Source organism: Ricinus communis, chromosome 7, assembly GCF_019578655.1.
Source record: "Ricinus communis isolate WT05 ecotype wild-type chromosome 7, ASM1957865v1, whole genome shotgun sequence".
NCBI classification, from domain to species: Eukaryota; Viridiplantae; Streptophyta; class Magnoliopsida; order Malpighiales; family Euphorbiaceae; genus Ricinus; species Ricinus communis.
Window position 1 is genome coordinate 19,985,100 of NC_063262.1, and position 23,498 is coordinate 20,008,597.

Sequence of the window (23,498 nt, forward strand, 5' to 3'; positions counted from 1 at the left end):
TCTTAAAGAATGAAGAGGTACACTGATATAAAGTAATATACAAATTTTTTAGAAATGTTGAAAGCTCAAAATCCCATTTATAGAGGCTCTTCCATGTATGCCCAATTATGTCAAATTATGAAGGAGCTGATTTCAAATTAAAAGAAATTAAAAAGATTATAACACAATTATGATGATAAAAAGACTAAGATTGAGGGAGTTTTACTATTCATTGCAATATGGATGATTCTAAATTTAAAAAAGCATTACTAGATCCAAAGCTCCTTGGTCTTGTAAAAAGATCGCTAAAGCGCGAGGGCGCCTTCAAAGCACACAAGTGCTTTTCACATGGTCAGAATTATACATGGTGTTAAAAACTTCATCTAACATCTTGCCAATGACAAAGTGACACCTGAAAATCAAAGGGTTAAATCCTCAAGAAGCACGAGGGTGCTTTATAAGCGGGAGGGCGATCTAACTTGAAGCATGAAACTCAATATGGCAGTTCATTTCGTGATGAGAAGCACGAGGGCAGTTTTGAGTGTGAACAAGACAAGCGCGAAGGCGGTTTTCGTAATTAATGCAATGTTAATAACCGTTGAGATATCAACCACCAAGTCAAAGCCACGTGTTTGGAGCCGTTGGAGCCTAACGTCTCTTTTTAGAAAGCGTGAGGGCTTATGAAAAGCACGCTTTTTGCCAAGTCACCTAATTTGCATTAAATGAGTTTGGAAACCTTTGTGACGTCTCTAAGGGCTAGGTTTGAGTATAAATACCTCTCATAAAAACTTAAAAAGTAAGTGAATGATTGTGTCTTGTCCAAACTCTTACAAATTTATTTTTGAACTTTCTACACTCAATTTTCTTCTTTGTATACTGTATTAAGTTAAATCTTATTGTTCAACTAAAACTCTAAAGGGTTGTTGTGTGAGCCTAGATATTAAAAATATAAAGAATTAGTTGTTGAGTAACTATTAATACTCAAGGATTAAGGAACTTAGTGAGGAATTAGTTTACTAAGGGAAGAGGTTTAGTGTTAGCCTTGTAAAACACCAGGTTGTTGGGTGAACTTGTAAAACCAAAAGGTTGTAATCTTAAAGATTATAGTGGAACACTCAAGTGTGATATTGAGGAGTGGATGTAGGGAGGATTGTTCCCAAACTACTATAAACCTTTGTGTCAATTTCTCTAACTCTAACTCTCATCCAATTTTCTTTACTCTTTCTTAAATCCTTGTGTGTCACCTAAAATTATTCAGTTTCGTAATTGAGGTCACCAATTCAACCCCCTTTCTTGGTTCTAAGGGACAACAATTGGTATCAGAGCTAGAACGCTCTTATCAAGCTTTATTTTGAGTGAAAAGACCACGGCAACCAATGAAGAAGCTCAATAACCTCAAGCCATTTTTTAATGGATCTGACTGTAGCTTTTAAAAATTCTGTATGGAAATCTATTTGGATTCATATGGCATTAAAGTGTGGGATCATGTGGTGAATGAATGGAAGGCTCCCACTGAAGTTAAAAATGGTGAAGAAAGAATTCTCCTTAGAGAAGAATAGGTGGATGCTCACAAGAAGTATAATCATAAGCAAGCAATGGCCATTCATGTGAGTTGATTTTCTAGAGAAGAATGTGGAGAATGCAACATTGCACTACGGCTCATCGAATTTGGAATATCTCACGAAGGCACCAAGCAAGTTAAGTCAAGAAAGATTCAAATGTACATCACCGAATATGAGATGTTCAAGATGAAGTTAAGCGATTCAGTACTGACATGACAAATAGGCTTCTCACTATCATAAATATATGAGAAAACTTAGAAAGCATTATGAGCTAGTGATTATCAACAATAATATCCTTAGGAGTCTTCCTTTGGATAAATATGGTGCTAGAGTAGCTAGTGTTAAGAAGAGAATGAGAATCTTAGAAAGATACCTACTTATGTTTTCATAGGCAAACTTCTATTGTCAAGGATGAATTTGATAGAGATGGTGGAAAGAAGAAGGCACTAGCACTCAAGGTTAGCATAAAAGCTTAAAAAGCAAATGGTGTCCCAAGTAATGATGAAGATCAAAGGGAAGCACAAAGTGAGAGTGATGATGTGGCCTGCATCACCAAACATGTCAAAGGAATTCTTAAGGCCAAAAGGAGAAGAAGCAATGAGTCTTTCACAAGCAACAAACCCTTATTCAAAGCAAGAAAGCAAAACAAGAAAGATGAAGTCATTTGCCACGAGTGTGGAAAGCACGAACATATCAAGCTGAATTGTCCCAAATATTTGAAGAAAAAGAAGAGAAAAAAGAAAGGGCTTGAAAGCTACATGAAGCGATGCTTCCTCATCCTCTTATAATGAAAATGAAAGAGAAGAAGAGGCCAATCTTTGCTTCATGGCCAATATGGAGGATTCTCATGAGGTATGTTCTACTTCTTATTCATAGAATTCTTCTTTTTCCTGTTCATCTTCTCACTCTTTTGGTGATGATGTGTTGGATGATTAGAATAAAATTTTATAAAATATACCTTCTAAAACTAAGTTTTTATAAAAACAAGTGCTCAAGCTTGGAAGAAGACCTTAAGAGGTCAAAGGAAGAAATTGCTTCTTTAAAAACTTCCAATGACAACCTAAAGAAATCATTAGATGAAATCTCAAATGAAAAACTCTTTAAAGAATATAATTCTTTGAAAATGAAATTGAGGAGCTTAGGAACTCAATCTCAAGATTTCACAAAGGAAAAGAGTCTCTTGATACACTAGTTGTATCTCAAAGACCTCCCCTTGTGAGACATAGACTTGGGTTCAATGGAGCTTCCACTTCCACACCTTAAACATCCAACACCATAATTTTGTTAAGGCCACTCATCCTCCAATCATTAAGAGAAACTCTAATAGAGTCTCAAAGGATAAAGCACACACTAAACCTCCCATTCAAAAGAAAGTGAAAGGTACACATGCTCAAAAGTCTAAGCCAAAAGGAGCAAAACATGCATTTATGTATAAGACATTAAAAGTCAATAAATTTTGCTCATGCATGTGTGATGATGTGAATCGTGTGAGGTCCAAACCTCAAGTAAAAGTGGCAAAGAAGACCAAATCTAATTCCAAGGTTGCTACTATTGCATGAGAGTTGGACATATCAATGTTAAAAATCAAATAAAGAAAATGCATCTCTTCATAGATGGATCTTCAAAAGCTAACTTGAAAAGGCCAGACCTTGTTTGGATACCTAAAATCAAGTGATTTAATTCCTTTTTGTAGGTCTGTCTTAAATCCACAAGCATAAATCTTTGGCATGTTGATAATGGATGTTCAAAGCTTATTTTGGGTGACAAAAACCTCTTTGTAAATGTCAAGAATTGTAATGGAGGCAAAGTCATATTCAGAAATAATGCTAAGGGTAAGGTAATTGGCATTGGCTCCATTGATAAGGATGGTAAATCTTTTATTGATGATGTTCTCTTAGTTGATGGATTAAAATACAATTTATTAAGTGTAAGTCAATTATGTGACAAAGACAATAGAGTCACTTTTGACTCCATTGGATGTCTTCTCAATGCCTTAGGACAATGTGATATTCAAAGAAGAAAGAAGTGGCAACACCTACACAATTGGCCTACACAAAGTTGCTAATCAATCTTTCAAGTGTGTTGTCTCTATTAGTGATGAATCTTGGCTATAGCATAGAAGACTTGATTATGTAAGTATGTAGTTTTTACACAAATTAGCCAAAAAGAAACTAGTAAATGGACTCCCCAAAGTGAAGTTCATCAAGAACAAGCTTAGTGAACCATATCAAATGGGAAAACAACATTTATCATCTTTTAAGTCTAAAACCATTGTAAGTACTTCTAGACCACTTCAACTGCTACTTATGGATTTATTTGGACCTACAACAATAGCTAGTTTGGGTGAAAAGTTTTATGCATTGTGATTGTAGATGACTATTCTAGATTTACTTGAGTTAATTTCCTTGCTCACAAGAATAAAGCTTTGAACAATCATTTGCAAAACATGTTCAAAATGAAAAGGGATATCTGATTTCTTTTATAAGAAGTGATCATGGAAAACAATTAAAACACACAATTTTTTAATCTCTTAGGACACCACAACAAAATGGAGTTATGGAAAGAAAAAATAGAACACTAGTGAAAATGGCTAGAACTATGCTTAATGAGTATAAACTTTCTTTCTACTTTTGGGTGGAAGTCGTTAACATTAGTAGTTATATTGCAAATAGAGTTTTCAAAAGAACTTTGTTAAATAAGACTTCTTATGATCTTTGGAATGAAAAAAAAGCCTAATGTTTTATATTTTAGAGTATTTGGATAAAAATGCTACATCTTGAATACTAAGGATAATCTTGAAAATTTTGACTCTAAAATCAATATTGGAATCTTCCTAGGCTACTCCACCTCAAGCAAAGCTTATAGAGTCTTTAACAAACGTACTTTAGTAGTTGAAGAGTCTATAAATATTTTATTTAATGAATCTAGCAAGCTTGATCTTGGGAAAGGTACTTCTATAAATGATCTTGTAAGTGCATTTGAGGAGCTAGATGTGAATCTTGATAATGTATTAAAAAAAGTTGACAAAGCCATAGAAGAGAATCAAAAAGATCAATAAAATCATGATGCAACTCAAGATCCTCAAGCATTGGAAAATCCACAGTCTTCCCGAGGAGTGGAGTTTCAAAAAAGATCATCCTTCCACTCAAATTATTGGAGACTTATTAAAGGTTGTAAGTACTCGTTCCAAACTCGTAGCTTTAAATAATCTACCCTTTATTTCTCAGTTTGAGCCAAGGACTATTGATGAAACTCTAAATGATCAAAGTTAGGTGATTGTTATGCAAGATGAACTTAACTAATTTGAAAGAAACAAAGTATAGAAACTTGTTCCTAAAACTAAGGACCACCAAATTATAGGGTGTAAATGGGTGTCTACAAATAAGTTAGATGAGCAAGGCTCTATCAGAAGAAATAAAGCTAGAATAGTTGTAAAAGGATACAACTAAGAGGAAGGCATTGATTATGATGAGACCTTTGCTCAGGTTGCTAGATTAGAAGTTATTAGGATACTTTTAGCTTATACATGTCATATGAATTTCAAATTGTTTCAAATGGATATGAAAAGTGCATTCTTAAATAGATTTATTGAGAAGGAAGTCTATGTTATGCAACCTCTTGATTTTGAAAGTCATAAATTTTCCAATCATGTTTCCAAATTATCTAAAGCCTTGTATGGATTGAAACAAGCCCCTAAAGCTTGGTATGAAAAGCTTAATTCCTTTTTAGTTGAAAATGGATTTTTAAAAGAAAAGATTGATACTACACTATTATAAAGAAACATAAGCATGACACTCTAATTGTTCAAATTTATATTGATGACATTATGTTTGATGCTACTAATGAATTGCTTTATGAGGATTTTGCTAAAGGCATGATTAGGGAATTTGAAATGAGTATGACGGGAGAGCTTAAATGCTTTCTTAGTCTTCAAATCAAGAAAAGCAAGGAAGAAATATTTATCAACTAATCCAAGTATGCAAAAGAATTCTTAAAAAATTTAAGATGGATGGTTGCAAAGTAGCAAAGACTACCATGAGTCTCACAACTAAATTAGACAAAGATGAGAAGGGTAAGAGCGTTAATAAAAAGCTCTATTGAGATATGATCATATCTCTTTTACATTTAACTGCTTCTAGACTCGATATTATATATAATATTTTTTTCTATATGCTAGATTTCAATCTTGTCCTAAAGAGTCTCACTTGAATGCCGTCAAAAGAATTTTGAAATATTTGCATGGTACCTTGCATCTAGGTCTTTGGTATCCTATAGAAACATCCTTGGATATTGTAGGATATTAGGATACAAATTATACAAGAAGTCCATTAGATAGAAGAGCACTTCCGGAACTTGTCACTTGTGAGGTGAATATTTAGTATATTGGTTTAACATGAAATAAGTTGTTTCTCTCTCCACTGCGAAAGCTGAGTATGTGGTGGAGGACTGTTGTTCCACACAAATCCTCTGGATGAAGCAACAATTAAGAGATTATGGGAGAGAGGTTAATCAAATTTCTATAAAATGTGACTACACTAGTGCCATGAATCTCTCTAAGAACCCTATTCAACACTGTAGGAGTAAACATATAGACATTAGGCATCATTTTTTAAAGATCATGTGCAAAATGGTGATGTCATTTTAGATGATACAACTAACCGATTGGCTGATATCTTCACAAAACCTCTAAATGGGAAAAGATTAAGTTATATTAAAAGAGAATTAGGAATGGTTGATGGAAGCACTCTAGATTAGTCTTTTTGTACAAATTTTATGACTCTCAATTCGTCATGTGTTTAGCAAATTCTTATATGAAGATATCTCATTTGCATCTCTATTTTGATATTGAGTATTAACATTTCACTTTGCATATGAGGTGCTCTATTACTCACTATGCATTTTAATATTTTTAAAGAAAAAGTGTGGTCAACCTTAATCTTGCATGAAATTTTAAATTTTACATTTATTTTGAAAAGCACACTCATGATTCAGAAGGTTTCTCGCGCTTTACAAGTCGTTATGAAACTGAAAGACCGACCTCTAAAGCGTGCCCGTATTTCTAAGCACCTTAAGTTCTTTCTCCTCTCAATAAAACCTTCCTTACCCCTTTTATTTCACCTATCTCTTTAACTTTAGCATTCTTTAAGCATGCAAAAGTCATAAGACTTGGGCCTAAATTGAAAGTTGATGGTAAATTCTTTCTTGTCAGTAGGGAATATATTGATTATAGGAAGAAGAGAAAAAAGAATCACAATGCCAAAGTGAATCCACTCCTACCTTTCATAGCCCTCCTTTTCCTTTGAAGAAAAGGTTCTAAAGCAAATGGAAAGGATTTGAAACCACTTCATCACTTGCATGCGGATCTAATGAAGATTTAAAAAGTCTATAAAATTCCTCATTATCATGTTGAAGATTAAGAAAAGAAGAGGTTCTAATTCCCCCTCTTTAAGCTAGTACAAGTGGATGAGGCAAATGAAAGGAGTCTATGATTCTAGAAGAAGAAGAAGAAGAAGATTGATCTCTTTTTTTTTCTTTTTTTCTTTTTTCTTTCTTTTTTCTACTCCTTCTATTTTCTTTTCAACACTTGTTCTTTTATTTCATGCATTAATCTATCATGTTGATCATATATCTTTTAAGTAATATGATTATTCTTACCTTCGTCCTTCTTATCAAATATCTCTTTGTGCTCTTTTCTCTTAATTAATTTTTGGTTCTTCTTTTTAATTTTGGCAAAGGGGAAGAAGTTGGTACAATCTTAAAAATTGATTAAGAAAAGTGCAAAGAATTAAAAGGAGACAGAATGCATGTATTAAGGGGAAGAACAAGGGAACACTTTATTCTGTATCTGACTACATGACCAATTTTGTATTTTTAATCAATTTGGTATCAAAATCGAAAAGGGGTAGATTATTGACCTAAGAGTCAATTGATCTCTATTTTGATATTAACAACCAAATTGAGTATTGCTAACGTCATGTTTGAGTGTCTATATGGCAGTGCATTAAAAGATTTCTGATTGGCCAAAGCTTCCTTGAACTTTCAAGCAAGTCTTATAAAAAGACCCAAAAGCGCGCGGGCGCTTTTCACATGGTCAAAATTATACATGGCATTGAAAAATTCATCTGACATCTTGCCAATAAAAAAGTGACACCTGACTATCAAAGGGTCAAATCCTCAAGAAGCACGAGGACGGTCTAATTTAAAGCATGAAACTCAAAATGGTAGTTGATTCTGTAATGAGAAGTGCGAGGGCGGTTCTAAGCACGAACAAGACAAGCGCGAGGGCGCTACGCAACCATGAGGGTAGTTTTACAGTTAATGCGATATTAGTAACTATTGAGATATCAACCACCAAGTCAGACCACGTGTCTGGAGCCTTTGGAGCCCTAACGTCTCTTTTTGAAAAGCGTGAGGGCGCTTGAGAAATGTGGGGGCGCTTTTCATGACTGCAGATAATTTTTTGCCAAGTCACTTTATTTGCATTAAATGAGTTTGGAACTCTTTGTAACGTCTCTAATAGGTAGGTATGAGTATAAATACCCCTCATAAAGACTTAAGAAGTGAGTGAGTGATTATGTCTTGTCCAAACTCTTGTAAATTTATTTCTCGACTTTCTACACTCAATTTTCTTCTTTAGATAGTGTATTAAGTTGAATTCTATTGTCCAACTAAGACTCTAAAGGGTTGTTGTGTGAGCCTATGTATTAAAAATACAAGGAATTAGTTGTTAAGTAACCATTAATACTCAAGGTTTAAGGGACTTGATGAGGGATTAGTTCACTAAGGGAAGAGATTTAATTTTAGTCTTGAAAAACACTAAGTTGTTGCGTGAACTTGTAAAATACAAATGTTGTAATCTTAAAGATTATAGTGGAATACTTAAGTGTGATCTTGAGGAGTGGATGCATGGAGGATTGTTCCTGAACCATTATAAACCTTTATGTTAATTTCTCTAACTCTAACTCTCCTCCAATTCTCTTTACTCTTTCTTAATTCCTTGTTTCACCTAAAATTATTTAATTCCACAATTTGAGATCACCAATTCAATCTCCCTTGTTGGTTTCAAGAGACAACCGAATCCATGAAGCAATATGAAGAAAGAGAGGCCACTTGTATGGGGGTAGAAATGCTTGAGCAAGTAGTAACGAATTTAAAAAGGAGGTGTTTGAAAATGAGGATGTGGAGGAAGAAAAAGACTACTATGAAGACGTACAGGAAAAGCTCTAAAAGTAAAAGACTCAAACTAAGGAGGTGTTAAAAGTGAGGATGTAGAATAAGTAAAAGAATGCCCTAAAGACTTAAAGGAAAAGCCCTAAAAACAAAAGACTCAAACCACAACATCCTTCACTAAAATCCTTTCAAAGAAAAAATTAAGAAAAGACTTAACCCTAACACCTACTTCTATCCAAAAGCCGCCTAAACAATAACTTAAATCTTTATCTTTTCACCTTAGGTATGCTTTTTTGGGACCTAATGAGACTCTTCTAGTTATCATTTCCAACAAGTTCACACTGTATTAAGAAGGTTGTGAAGGTGATGAGAGGATAATAAGAAGCTTTAGATTGGTGAATTATGGATATCAGCAGCATTGATCCATCCTTTTATTATAAGATTTTATTAAAAGAAGGTCATAAGGCAAGCGTGGAGCATTATTGAACCTATCAGTTTCAATTATCCTATTTTGATGAGCTACAAATTATTTAACATTTAATCGTTCTATCTCTAAGTGTTTTCTCAGTTAGAAGTTAAAAGATCAAGTTACACATTGTAAAAGAACAAAAAAAAGAGTATTATAGCCCTCATAATAGGATCCCTTAAGACTTTAAAACTTCTTAATTTAATAAAAGAATAAAAGTCTTCGCGACTTAGGCATGCCGTACGACCAAAGGTTCAGTCGTAACCATGAGAACTCAGTATTCTTTGCGATAAATCATGACCTTGAAGATTAAAGATCTTTAAAGGTCCATTTGCAGTTTGAAAAATGCCCTCGCATTTATCGATGAATTACTGACAATTGCAAATTACTGGCAGCTACAAAAAGTATGCAGTATGATTGTCAATAAAATATTTACTAATGAAAAATAAACAATATGTAATTACTGATTTTATTTGTAAATCGCTATTTACTTACCAATAAAATATCTCTAATATTTTTAAAGGAGACAATTTGGCGATAAATTTTTTATCAGTAATCCATCTATAAATTATTAATAATTTTAAAGAAATTTATTGATCCTTCAATAAATTTTTATTATTTTTATGAGTTTACCACTAATTAGTGGAGAATTTTATAATATATTTTGAAAATAAAAATACTAGTGAGTCATCCATCAGTAATTGTAAATATCTTTCCAAAAATAAAAAATAAGTTAATAATCTATTAGTAATTCTTAAATACTTTTTAAAAATAAATAATACATGTGGATAATATTTTCTACAAAAATAAAAATTTCACATGTAATTCGTAGACAAAGTTAGTTTTTTTTTTAAAAAAAACAAATATATTTATATTTTTTTAAATTAAAATTTTTAGGATAAATATGAAAGTAAGAAAATGAAGAGAGTATAAAATTAATTAGTAATCTTAAACAAAACTTATATTTATTAATATTAAATTATATTTTGAAACTAAAAATTAATAAATAAAATCTAAATGTTTGTGTGTAAAAAGAGACGGGGGAGGAAGTATGAGAGCTAAAAACTTAATAAGCATAAGAAAAGAAAATTTGAGAGCTAAAAACTTTGTTAAGGTCCTTTAGGAATATAATAAACTGTATATCACTAACCTAGAAACCCACTAACAAATTAAATCAAATTCTAGAATCACTCTATATCAATATTATAAAGTTGATCATAGAATTAGAACTTAAAAAAAAAACTAAGTTCTTTAAACCCTAATCCTAGCACGCCATAAAAATAGATTAAATCTTTGATAAATGTTAAATGCATTCAACAAGAATATAAGAATTCTAGCAAAGGTTGCTTATAACAATGAAATATCATTAATAATCAAAACTTCCTGTAACATACGACTTGATTCAAGTTAAATAGACTTGAAACAAACCTTAGAAGACAACTAATAAGAGAAAGATTAATCTGCCCTAAATAAACTAATATTTAAGAATAAAACTAAACCAATGCCTAAAAGTACATTTCGGCCTTAATTAGTTCTTTATATTGGAGTGAATAAATCCCAATCTTGATGCTCCTTAATAGTTGTGGATCTTGGGCCTTCAAATGGACTCTTTTTGCTAGCCCAATTTTATGTATAGCCATTTAAGGCTTGTTGCAACTTCTTGGCTCTAATCCTTGTTGTTGGGCCTTGTGCCAAGTTTAGGCCATCTTTAGCATCATTAGCTTTCCTTGCGTACTCCTCCTCAAGCCCATCATCTTCAAGCTTTTCTTATGCTAGCCCGTCTGTATCATTCCCTCCTTCTTTTGGATGATTGGTTCATGAATCAAGCTCATCATTTACATCAAAAGGAATTAGATCAGCAATATTAAAATTACCACTTACATTATACTCACCTTATAAGTCTACCTTGTATGCATTATCATTCATCTTCTCAAGAACTTGAAAGGGCTAGTACCTCTTGGACTCAATTTTGACTTTCTTTAGTTTGGATACCTTTCTTTTCGAAAATGGACCCAAACCCAATCATCAGGCTTTAACAAAACTTTCTTTCTTCCTTTGTTTACCCTTTCGGCTATCCTTTCATTTTGCTTCTCAATCCTATCTTTCACTTATTTGTGCATCTTCTTCACTAAATCTACCTTGGAAATACCTTCAATATTAACAAGCTAATTAATAGACAAAGGAATCAAATCAATTGGAGATAAAGGATTAAAGCCATACATTATCTTGAATAATGAAGTATGTGTAGTGCTATGAACAACCATATTATAAGCAAATTCCACATATGCAATAAATCTTTCCAAGACTTAAGATTTCTAGAAATTAGAGCACGAAGCAATTGCACCAAGGTTCTATTGACTACCTTAGTTTGACCATCTGTTTGTGGATGGCAAGTAGTAGAAAACACTAACTTAGTGTCCAATTTAGCCCACAACACACGCTAAAAAAAACTCAAAAATTTCACATCCCTATCACTAATAATGGCCTTAGGTACAACATGAAAACACACAACTTCCCTAAAGAACAATTAGCAATGATATGCATCATTTGTTTTATAACAAGGAATGAAATGAGCCATCTTACTAAATCTATTCACAACAATAAATATGTTATCTCTACCCTTCCTGGTTTTAGGTAAACCAAGTACAAAATCCATAGACAAATCACTCCAAGGCATGTTAGGAACAAGTAAAGGTGCATATAAGCCATGAGGTTTCAATTTAGATTTAGCTGGCATGCAAAAAACACATTTATTACAAACCCTTTGTATATCTCATTTCATGCCACGCCAAAGAAATACTCCAAAATAATATCATAGGTCTTACTTATCCCAAAGTGACTTGTTCATCCGCCACCATGTGCCTCCTTAATAAATAACACACGCAAAAGCAATTTCACACACATAATCAATTTTTCTTAAACAAAAATCCTTCAAACACATAGAATCATCAAAGGCAGCTCTATTATTACACATACCGTACACTTTGCTGAAATCTAAATCATCAACATACAATTCTTTTATATACTCAAATCCCAATAACTTAGAATCAAGAGAATTAAGAAGTGCATACTTCCAAGATAAAGCATTAGCAATCATATTTTTCTTACTTTTCTTGTGCTTGATCACATATGGAAAGGTCTCAATGAATTCCATCCACTTTGCATGCCTTCAATTTAGCTTGTCTTGCCCTTTAGGATGCTTCAAAGATTCATGATCTATGTGCATTACAAACTCTTTGGGCCATAAATAATGTTGCCAAGTTTGCAATACACTAACCAATGCATATAGCTCCTTATCATATATTAGGTACCTTAATGCTGCCCCATTCAATTTTTCACTAAAGTAACATATGGGTCTTCCCTCTCACATCAAAACAGCCCCAACTTCAGTGCCACTAGCATCCCACTCAATCTCAAAGATCTTATCAAAGTTAGGTAAAATCAATAAAGATGCATTACACAATTTATCTTTAAGTAAATTAAATGCATATTCTTGTGCATCACCCTAATGAAACCCAATATTTTTTTTAACTATCTCATTTAATGGTGCGGCTAAGCTACTAAAGTCCCTAATGAACCGCCAATAAAAGCTAGCCAAACCATGGAAACTTCTAACTTGGCTAATGTTATGAGGTGTCGGCTATTCTTGGATAACTTTAACCTTTTCTTCATCAACCTTTAAACCATTAGAACTAATTACAAAACTAATAAAAATGACTCGATCTAAACAAAGACCACACTTTTTAAGATTGGCAAATAGCCTCTCCTTCTTAAGAACATCTAAGACACATCTAACATGAAAAATATGATCATCAAGATTCTTAGAATAAATTAAGATGTCATCAAAATATACAACTACAAATTTGCCAAGAAATTCATGCAACACATGATTCATTAATCTCATGAATGTATTAGATGCATTTGTTAACCTAAATGATATAACTAACCACTCATATAGACTATATTTGGTGTTGAAAGCTGTTTCTCACTCATCCCTAGTTTTCATGTGAATCTGATAATGTGATTTATCTTAGTAAAAAGACATGCACTATGTAGCTCATCAAGCATATCATTTAATCTTAGGATAGGATGACGATACTTTACCGTTATTTTGCTAATTGCACGATAGTCGACACACATTCTCCACGTGCCATCCCTTTTTGGAACTAAAATTACTGGAACTGCACAAGGACTCAAGCTCTCACGCATATACCCTTTTATTATTAGCTCATCCACTTGTCATTGAAAATCCTTTATTTTTTTGAGATTGCTTCGATAGGCTGGTCTATTTAGTGTGGCAGTCCCTGGCACGAAGTTGATTTTATGTTCTATACCCTTTTCTAGTGGTAAATTGATTGGCATATCTTCAGGAAAAAATCATCAAACTCCTGTAAAAGGTTACCAAACATGTTTGGTAAGGAAAATCAAGGTCAGCAGTGTTCAAATATACATCCTTATAAGTTATAAAAATACTACCCTATCAGTATGCAATGCATGCCTAATCTCAACTTCCTAGCCAATAAACTACATTTTTTCAATTTAGGTTGCCCACTTGATTGATTACCACTATCTTTACCATTCTTGAGTGGTTCAATAACACGCTTGACATTTTCAGTGTCAACCCTTTTTTTTTTTCTAATTTACTTTGGTCATCGTACAATTCCTTGGTGAAAGAGGTGTCAATGTAACTTTTCTCCCTATTCTTCATAAAACTATACCTATTAAGAAAGCCATCATGATGAGCTTTCCTATCTAATTGCCACGGTCTACCTAACAAGATATGGCATGCATGCATTGGCACTACATCACATAGCACCTCATCTGTGTATCTACCTATTGTGAAGGGTACAATAACCTGCTTATTCTTTTTAATCTCACCAAAATTGTAAGTTCATAGCAATCTATATGGTCTAGGATGAGGTATCAAGTTCAATCCTAGTTTTTTAACCATTATAACATTAGCATATTAGTGCAACTTCCACTATCAATGATAAGGATACAAGTCTTACCTTGTACATGGCACTTAGTATGGAAAATATTATCCATTTACTGTTACATATCATTATCCTTCATTTGTGCATTGAGTGTACACCTAACAACCAAAAGATCACCCCTTATTGGCTCTTCAACACCATCATCACTGCAATCTCCTAATTGTGGATTTTTGTTATCTTCATTGTCACTATCCTCACTTTTGGATTCAATCTCGCCATACTCTCTAACCATCATAGCTCGCTTGTTTGGACATTAGGAAGAAAATATGTCCATTTCACAAACACTTAAAGTACTTAATGTCTCTACTTCTGCTTTTGTTCCATTCAGGTTTAATTTGTACTTTGGTGTCCGAACTCCCTTTTACTTTGTTATCCTGCAAAACAGATTTGTTATCATCTTATTTACCTCTTTTCCAAGAGTTGTTCCAATTTAGTTCAAAACTAGAATTGCCCTTGAAGTCATTCTTTACTGGTAATTTCAATTTGAGTTATTTTTTCACTTTGATGGCAATGTGCATCATCTCATCAATCTTCACATAATGTTGTAACTCAACCCTATCAATAATTTCTTTGTTTAATCCTCTAAGGGAACATGCCATTATGACTTCTCTATCCTCCACTAAATCTAGCCTAGTCATCAACATCTTCATTTCCTTAAAGTAATCTTCAACACTCTTTGTACCTTGCCTTAAGTATTAAAGTCTTTAAATCAAATTGTCGCACTTGGAGGGAATTATGGTAATAGGCACAATGTTGGAGTAGATGTAGGGCAAGAAGATCATAGACAGGAACCTGTTAGGAATTATAGATATTATGATTAACTTTATGAGGATCATGGTAACCCTACATTCATGGGAGCTGATAGAGGAGGATTTGGTGTCAATTATGGTATGGGTATAAGAGCTAGCGAAATCTTAACTTGGGTAGAGTTGGTAGCAATTATGGTGGTAATGGGTATATTAATGATAATGTTGACCAAAACCTAGGTAATATCAAACCTAGGATACTTAACTTTGCAGGTAAATTTGACCTTGAAGCCTATTTGAAGTAGGAAAAATGGGTTGATTATATTCTTTAATTGTGATAGTTTTTCTGATGAGAAGCAATTGGCTAGCCTTCATAGTTCTAGTCATCTCCCTTGTACCTAACTCCAATCTTTCCAACCTCTCATTCAAACCAATTATGTTTCGTTGTAATCTCTCATTTTCATGCATTTATGGCAAATGAATAGCAGGTTGTTGTATCCTAGCCTCATTATCATTGCCACCATTACAACCATTTAAACCACTTGGCATGGCTATAATAAAATGTTAGAAATACAATAAAACAAAAATAAACAAAAATTAAAGTTCTCGCACACTCCCTCACGTGTTTGCTCTTAAATAATGAGGATGTTCATTCATGTTTCATACAAATAATTATATTCTCATAAAGTTAAACTTCACACCACTCAAGCTTGTTTTCGAATATTCTTGTGTGAATCAAGAATCACTATAAATTTTATCACTCTCTTTATAGCACGCAAGAATCAAGCTTAAAATACTTAATTAAAGTAAACGAATTCAAGAAAATATCAAGATTATGTTCGGATCAAGAAACTAGGAATCAAAGATTAAAGAAACTCGAAAGGAAGCAAATGACATATAAAAAAGTTATCTAGAAGCCATAATATATAAAATGGAAATAAAAAAACAAGGCAAGAAGCAAATCAGAAATTTTTAAAGAAATACTCTCTACCACTTTTAATGATTCAAGAACACTAGAAAACAACTAAAGAAGCAAAGAACATATGAATTAAACACTCAAAGCATGCAAAAATCAAGAAAATATATTCAAGAATATCAAAACTCTAATTCAGCCTAATCAAGAAAATACACCCTAAACAACTTTGACTTGACCAAACTTAATGAAAATCACTAAAGATGCAATGCACATGTGAAAGAAACAAAAACTAAGACTCAAGAGTCAAGAAAAACAATTAAGAATCCAAAATACCCAATTCAGCTAATTTTTTAAAATTTTGATATTACAACAGAATTAAATCAATCAAGAATGATGAAAGACCATAGGAAAACAATAGAAAACACTACAAAATAGAATTAGAAGAAAAAAATTGAAAGAAAACCTCCAAGAAAGCAAGATTGCAATTCGAGTTCTTATATTCTTTCTCTAACCAAACAGCAACCAAAACCTAATTTTAAGCTTCAAGATTAATATAAAACCTTCAAGACTGTTGTTTAATTAATACAGGATTAGATTAAAAAGTGAATAACCCTTGCACACTAATTTTCTCAATTTTGCCCAAATGCTCAAGAATAAGTAAAAAGAAGAAGAGAATGAGAAAATTCGTGGAATCAGCAAGCAATTAGGATATGAGATTGTATTTTTTAGAGTTCAATCTCTTCTCAAGTTAGTTTGTTGTTAATATAATCAGATCTACCGCCCAAATCCTCTTATCTCTCTAAACTGAATGGATTAGTTGCTTTGTAGCTACACCTCTTCGTAGAATATATAAAACTTGTGTTTGCCTAGATTAGGACTATTTTTTAACCCTAAGTACTAAGAAAAAATGTGATTAACAAGATCAGCCCCTACATACACTCAAAAATAAATCAAAAATTAAGATTAACAAGATCAGCCCCTACATACACTCAAAAATAAATCAAAAATTAAGATTTTCAAGAAAACACATAAGATAGTTCAAGAAAATCAAGATATTCAAGGAAGCCTTCAAGATTCAATTTTCTTTTAATACCTTTCTTCTTTCTTTTTTTGATACTTTTTTTTCTTTTTCTTATCAGATCCGAATATGAAATTACACAAAATAAGAATAATAATGTAAATCAAGAACACAACCATACCTCCATTCCTAGATCTCCAAGAAGCCAAAATACCTTCACAAAAACTTAAAGAAACAATTAATACCTTAAACAAACTAGCATACGCAATCTGATTTCCAAAAGTCAAAGCTCTAATACCAAATATTAAGAACCTTTAAGAATAGAACATACAAACTCTAATAGTTATAAACCCGTATATCATTAACATAGAAATCTACTAAAAAATTGAATCAAATCCTAGAATCACTCTAGATCATATTATAAAGTTGATCAATAGAATTAGAACTTAAAAAAACTAAGTTCTTTAAACTTTTATCCTAGCACGCCACAAAGATATATCAAATCTTTGATAAGTGTTAAATGCATTCAACAAGAATACAAGAAATCAAGCAAAGGTTGCTAGAACAATAAAATATCATTAATAATCAAAACTTCTTGTAACATACGGCTTGGTTCAAGTTAAGTAGACTTGGAACAAATCCCTAGAAGACAACTAATAAGAGAAAGACTAATTTGCCTTAAATAAACTTAATGTTTAAGAATAAAATTAAACCAAGGCCTATAAGCATATTTCGGCCTTAATTGGTTTTTTATGGGCTTGGACCTCCAATAGAGTAAATAAAATCCAATCTTAATACTCCTTAATAGTTGTGGATCTTAGGCGTTCAAATGGACTCTCATTGCTAGCCCAATCTTATATATAGCTATTTAAGGCTTGTTGCAACTTCTTGGCTCTAATTCTTGTTATTGGGCATTATGGAAACTTAGCCCACCTTTAGCATCATTAGCTTTCCTTGCTTGCTCCTTATCAAGCCTATCATCTTCAAGCTTTTCACGTACTAGTCCATCCATATCAAACTTCATAAGCATAAGATAAAGAAATATTAAGAAAAAACTAAAATAAATTAAATTCAAGATAAAAATTTAGTAATCTTTTTAATACATATTAATGAAAGTTAAAGAAATATGAATAATGAAGTATAAAAGCTCAGAAAACTATTAAAACACTTAAATCTAAGAATTTTTCAAATAAATTTCTATTGAATGGCTAATAAGAACTAAACAAAGAATATAAAAAGGTAATTAAATAAGAAATAAATAAAATAAACTAAATTATAAACATGTACGAAAGAGAAAAAATATGAAAAAAATAGAAAGTAAGAAAAAAGAGTTTATGATGTAAAGGAAAGTAAGAAGGAAGAGAAGAAAATTTCTTGTTTGGTCTTTTCTGTAATTTACGTACGTTTTATAGATAAAATTTTATCTGTGAATATTTTAAATAAAAATTTTGATAGAATTCTTTTAGATTTTTTAAATACCTACAAAATTGTAGATAATTTTATTTTTAATTTTTAAATATTTCTTACGAAACTTTGAAAGGAATTTTTCTTTAAAATTTAAATTCTCAATGAATTACCAACTAAATTTTTGTCAATAATTTTAATTTTATTATTTAATATTTTAACAAATCCTAAAGGAAAATTATTCTCCAAATTTACATAACTTATGACAATTTGATTCTATCATAATTTAGTAAAAACAATTAGTGATAAATTAATTTCCCTCATAATTAATAAAATTTATAATTCTTTTAGAATTAGTTTAATGAGGAAAATAAATCACCGAAAAATATCAAAATAAAAAATAAATAATATTTTATTTTATTATTGATTTTCCATTGGCAAAGATGGCGTCTAATTTGGCAATAAAAAATTTTCTATAAAAGTCGTCGATAAATCATTAAAATTCTGTCATCGTTAATTATTCATGCTATTCTTAAGCGCTTTATTTAGTGATGAAAATAATGATCTTTACGAAATAATTATCTATAAATTTTTCACGATAATATATCAAGGATTTTTATTATAATCTTTCATTCACTACCAGTACTACGGTCATTGAATAAGTAATTTCATCGGTAAATTTAATAGCTAAACTATGATTTTCTTGTAATATTGGTTATTGTAATATAATAAAAACTCAATCAATTTGAAAGAAATAAAATATGATATTTAATGTCTAGACCTAAGAATAACTCTTTGTAACAAACAACGACAAGCCAAATAAGTGCTTTTTTCAGTAATTAGATTAATGACATTTTTGCAAGTTAAAAATAATTCTACGTCATTTAATTTCAATCCCAATGATAATCCCTTCCAAAAATTCACTAGATTTCCTATTCCACATCCAACTTCAAATCCTAATTCCTTTCAAAATTTTACTTATCTTTAATATATAGCATTATGATGATATTTAATTTTAATTTTTATTATATAATTAATTTATTAAGCAATAAATTATTTTTCTAATTAAATTATAATTCTAATCCTAGATTTAGCATTTTAGTTATATCCTTAATATTATATTATTTACTAAATTAGTTTTAAATTATATAATGATCTTTAATCTTAAAAATAGCTTATTAATTATATAATCAATAAATTTAAATATAATTTCTTTTAATATGTGTATTATTTTCTATACATAAATATTATATCGACGTGCTTATAATTATTATATTAACTAATAAATTATTTTCCTAATCAAATTGACTCTAATACTAAAAATGATATTTCAATTATACTTTTAATTTTATATCAAATAAAAAATTAGTTTCCTGATTATATAATAATTTTTAACCTAAAATACAGCATCAATTATATTTGTAATTCTTATGTAAAGTTGATAAATAAATACATAAATATTTTAGAAACGATTTTACATTTATTGTATTAAAAAAATTTATAATATTAAAAGTTTTATTAAAAGAGATCTATTAAAATTATTTTGAATTATTATTATTTTTTAAACTATAATAAATAATTATAGAATATTAAAAAACATTAATTTTCTTATAAATTTATTTTAGATCATTATTTACCAACAAAACAATAACAACAGCTGTGGATAAACGAGTAGTTGCTATTTGAATTCAAGAATATTAAATCTCTTTCCCTTTACACCGCCATCACCTCTGAATTTCATTTTAAAAGTCTATCAAGGTGGCAATCTAATCAAACGAGCTTCATTGGTAATGTGGGGCGGGCCAGTACACTTCCCAAAATACATGCTGCTGCACTGGGCTCTCATTCTCAACGCGCGGGCTTCTCTTCTTTTTATCTTCTTTTCCTTTTCCACCTAAAATTTGGAAACGAACCAAAATTGATGTCAGGAATAGCCTATGAATTGTGAGTTAAAATAGAAGTGCGCAGTTAGAAATTTTAGATCAACACCACCTCTAATCAGGTTTTAGCATTCAACAGAATTCCTAGCCCTGGAAGGAATAGGTTGAGATAGAAGTAATTAACACCGCCACAAACTCTGCTATAAAAACCCACCAATACAAGCTTTATTGATTCATCATCAGCTTTTATCGATTGCGTACTCTAAATCTTCTGTTCAAGGCAAGAACATCCAGACCAACCTGCACCTGCTTTTGATTTATCTAACAGGCATGGAGAATAGCAAAGGGTCTTCACGTAGAGGCCTAAAGATTTTCTGTGGCGTAACAGCGATTTTCTTGATCATTGTAGCTGTAGTTTTCGTATCTTTAGCATTTACTATCTTCAAGCCCAAAGACCCTCAGGTCTTCCTGCATCCTTCGGGTCTCGAAAACCTGCAGCTCGCCAATATTACATCTAATGTGACAATGGACATGGTCATTACCATTGGCAATCCCAATTATGGTAGCTTCAAGTTCAGGAACTCAACGGGTTATGTTAATTATCGTGGGGATGTCGTCGGGGAAATTCCTGTTGCGGAAGATTTAGTGCCTGCACGTTCTAAGACTAACATCACAACTTCTGCAGATTTAATGGCGGGTAAGATAATGACAAATCCTGAATTTTTTGGGGACTTTTTGCTTGGGAACTTGAACATGACCGCAACTGCAGTTTTACATGGGAAAGTGAGCGTGTTAAAGATCTTTAATTTGCATGCTACTACCTTTACTACGTGTTATATTTCTGTGTTTGTAAACTCCAGAGATATTCAGTCCACTTGCAAGTCTAAGATCAAGCTTTAATTGTTAATAGTTTTTATGCTAGATTACAATTTTGTTGTGTTTACAAGCATCAAAGAGCTTGATTCAGTACCTATATATTGATTCTGACAATAGAATTTTTGTGCTTATAATAAGTTCTGATAGCAAAACTATACGTCTCAAATCATAGATCATTTATTTATATATAATTACTCTCATATTAGTCTTTTTTTTTATTCATTTAATTAAGTTTAAACTCGTGACGAGTACACCCAATTTGTTCTTTTTCTAAGCACAAGAAGATAGAATAGGAATTAAAGCAATTCGTGGCAAAGGAGAAAGCACATTATAGATTAATTGGGAAGCACATGTTTTAACCTTACTTAGTTAGCAAGTGTTTTGATTTATTTCTTCTTTAATTCCTATTATGGCAGTCTGGCGAGTCGAAGTAAAATGTGTCAATATCAGTAGGGAGGGAATACTTCATGAATTTTTTGTTTGTTTGGTGTTGCTATGTGTGCTTCAGACACAATAATTAATCATAGCCATGATATTGGCAAGCTGTTTTACAGTGCTCTTGTTCGTTATTCATAGGCAATAATGACACTTAAAAGAAGACAGAGCCAGTGTCTTATGGCTTCTATCTTTCCGCACTGAGAACTAGGAATTATGCCAATAGGTTCAGTAATTTGATTGATTTAGATTTTATCAATTTTTTTATTTAATTAGTAGTTTTGTTTCATTATAATATATTATTTTATTATTTTAGTTTTTATCTTACAATTTTGTTAATATTTATATATTAAATGAGTTAATTAAATTTAGATAAATTTGAATAATATGCAAATAGTACTAACTGAATTCAGAACAAATACTGATAATAAAGTTAAATTATTAAATGGGTTTAAAATAAATTTAAATAAATATATTTTAAACATATTAATTCAGATACCTTAATGCCCTATGCATTTCCATTCATATTCTGAATAAAACATTCTTAAAAGAATTTGCAAGTACTGGCAGGAACAGCTGCACTTTAAGAATCTCATATGCAAACATCGAAATTCATTCCGATGAAAATACTGTACTTGCATAGAGTTATTGTTGCAAGAAACAGTTTGCAAATAATTTTCTTGTACTTTTCCTCCTCATGGGAGTTTTGATGGATAAAACATTTCAAATTCATATATATTTTACTTGGATATTAAAACGGAATGTGAATTTGAATATGTAAGATAACTCTTATTAGCAATTGTATAAATTCGTATTATCGACAGGATTTAAAACAATTAATTCAAAAAGTTACTTAATTAATGAGGGTTTTGAAATGATTTCTAACTTTATATTATTTGCTACTTGTATATCCAGAATTTAATATTTCAAATACAAAATAAATTAATGAATCTATTTAATATTAATTTTTCTAAATAGAATTAATCTTACAAGTTAATTAATGATAAGTATTTATTATTTAACACTTATATATCTAAAATTTAATGTTTTAAACTCATAATTCCAAATTAATAAATATATTTAAAATTACATTTTTCTGAATAGAAATAGCCGTAAAAATTTATATGAGTTTCTTTATGGGTCTTGGAATTGTTGGGTTGAACTACTTCTGTGGCCATGTAAATGGGTTAGAATTCATTTTACATAAAACTAATTGAATAATATTAAAATTCAATATTCCCAACTTATAATAACTCTTTATCTATTTATAAATTTTCATGAGATTATAAGGATGTTTGATTTAGAGTTTTTGTATTGCTAGTAGTTGTTTTTATCTAAAATTATATCAAAGCCGTTTGGTAAAATTTAAAAATTAGCAGCAGCTTATTCATTCCAATCAGTTGCTGATTTTATCAGCTATATTTTAAATTTTTTTTTATAAATTAATAACTGATATGATTTCTTTAATTTATTTAGATAATATTATTCTTATAAGAAATTGAAAAATTACAAATTTGGTGTTTTAACTTTTTTATTTTTTCTATTTCGGTATCTAAACTATTTTTTTGCTCAATTAAGTATTTGAATCTGTTAGTATCTCTAGTCGGTTTTACATGTTAAAGTGTTTATTTGACTCTCTTTAAATAGTAAATTGACTTAAATACCCTCTTTTAAAATAATATCATATTTATTTTATTTTCTCTTTTATTTTTTTATTTTAATCGATTTTCAACACTATATTTTTTTAATTCATTTATTTCTCAAAAGATTAAAAGAAAAAAGTAAAATTATTTAGTTTTTCTGCTTCATTCAAATAAAAATTGATAAAATTAAATGTCATTTATTTATTCTTTTATTTTTGTGTATTCACCTAAAAATAAAATAAAATATATTCTTTCACTTCAAAACAATAAGCGGAGAAAGAAGAAGGTATTAAGTTTTCTAAAAAACTAATTTTTAAGAATTAAAAGATGATGAGTAAATTTTTTTTAAAATAAATAAAAACTAAAAGAATTTTATCCAATATTCTTTTAGTGCTAAAAGAGAATTTGA

At 30.8% G+C, this 23,498-nt stretch overlaps 1 protein-coding gene and 1 long non-coding RNA gene across 3 annotated transcripts; one reads left to right on the forward strand and one right to left on the reverse strand.

The window, feature by feature from the left end:
• Positions 1 to 10,727: 10,727 nt before the first annotated feature.
• LOC107262092 lies at positions 10,728 to 14,985 on the reverse strand. Of its 2 annotated transcripts, none has more exons than XR_001535992.2 (4): positions 14,187 to 14,985; positions 13,282 to 13,565; positions 11,070 to 11,326; positions 10,728 to 10,976 (listed from the first exon to the last, which is right to left on the reverse strand). It is a non-coding gene; the product is annotated as an uncharacterized LOC107262092 (long non-coding RNA). The 2 variants fall into 2 exon arrangements; XR_001535993.2 differs by having other exon boundaries at positions 12,286 to 13,565.
• Positions 14,986 to 20,108: 5,123 nt separating this feature from the next.
• LOC8264283 lies at positions 20,109 to 21,035 on the forward strand. The gene has a single exon (XM_002529698.2). It carries the CDS (start codon positions 20,466 to 20,468, stop codon positions 21,033 to 21,035), a length of 570 nt encoding a protein of 189 aa, XP_002529744.1. The 5' UTR covers positions 20,109 to 20,465.
• The last annotated feature ends 2,463 nt before the right edge of the window (positions 21,036 to 23,498 follow it).

Bases quoted from the DNA above. Each gene is read 5' to 3' on its own strand.
- LOC8264283 (XM_002529698.2), top strand. From the start codon at position 20,466: ATGGAGAATAGCAAAGGGTCTTCACGTAGAGGCCTAAAGATTTTCTGT.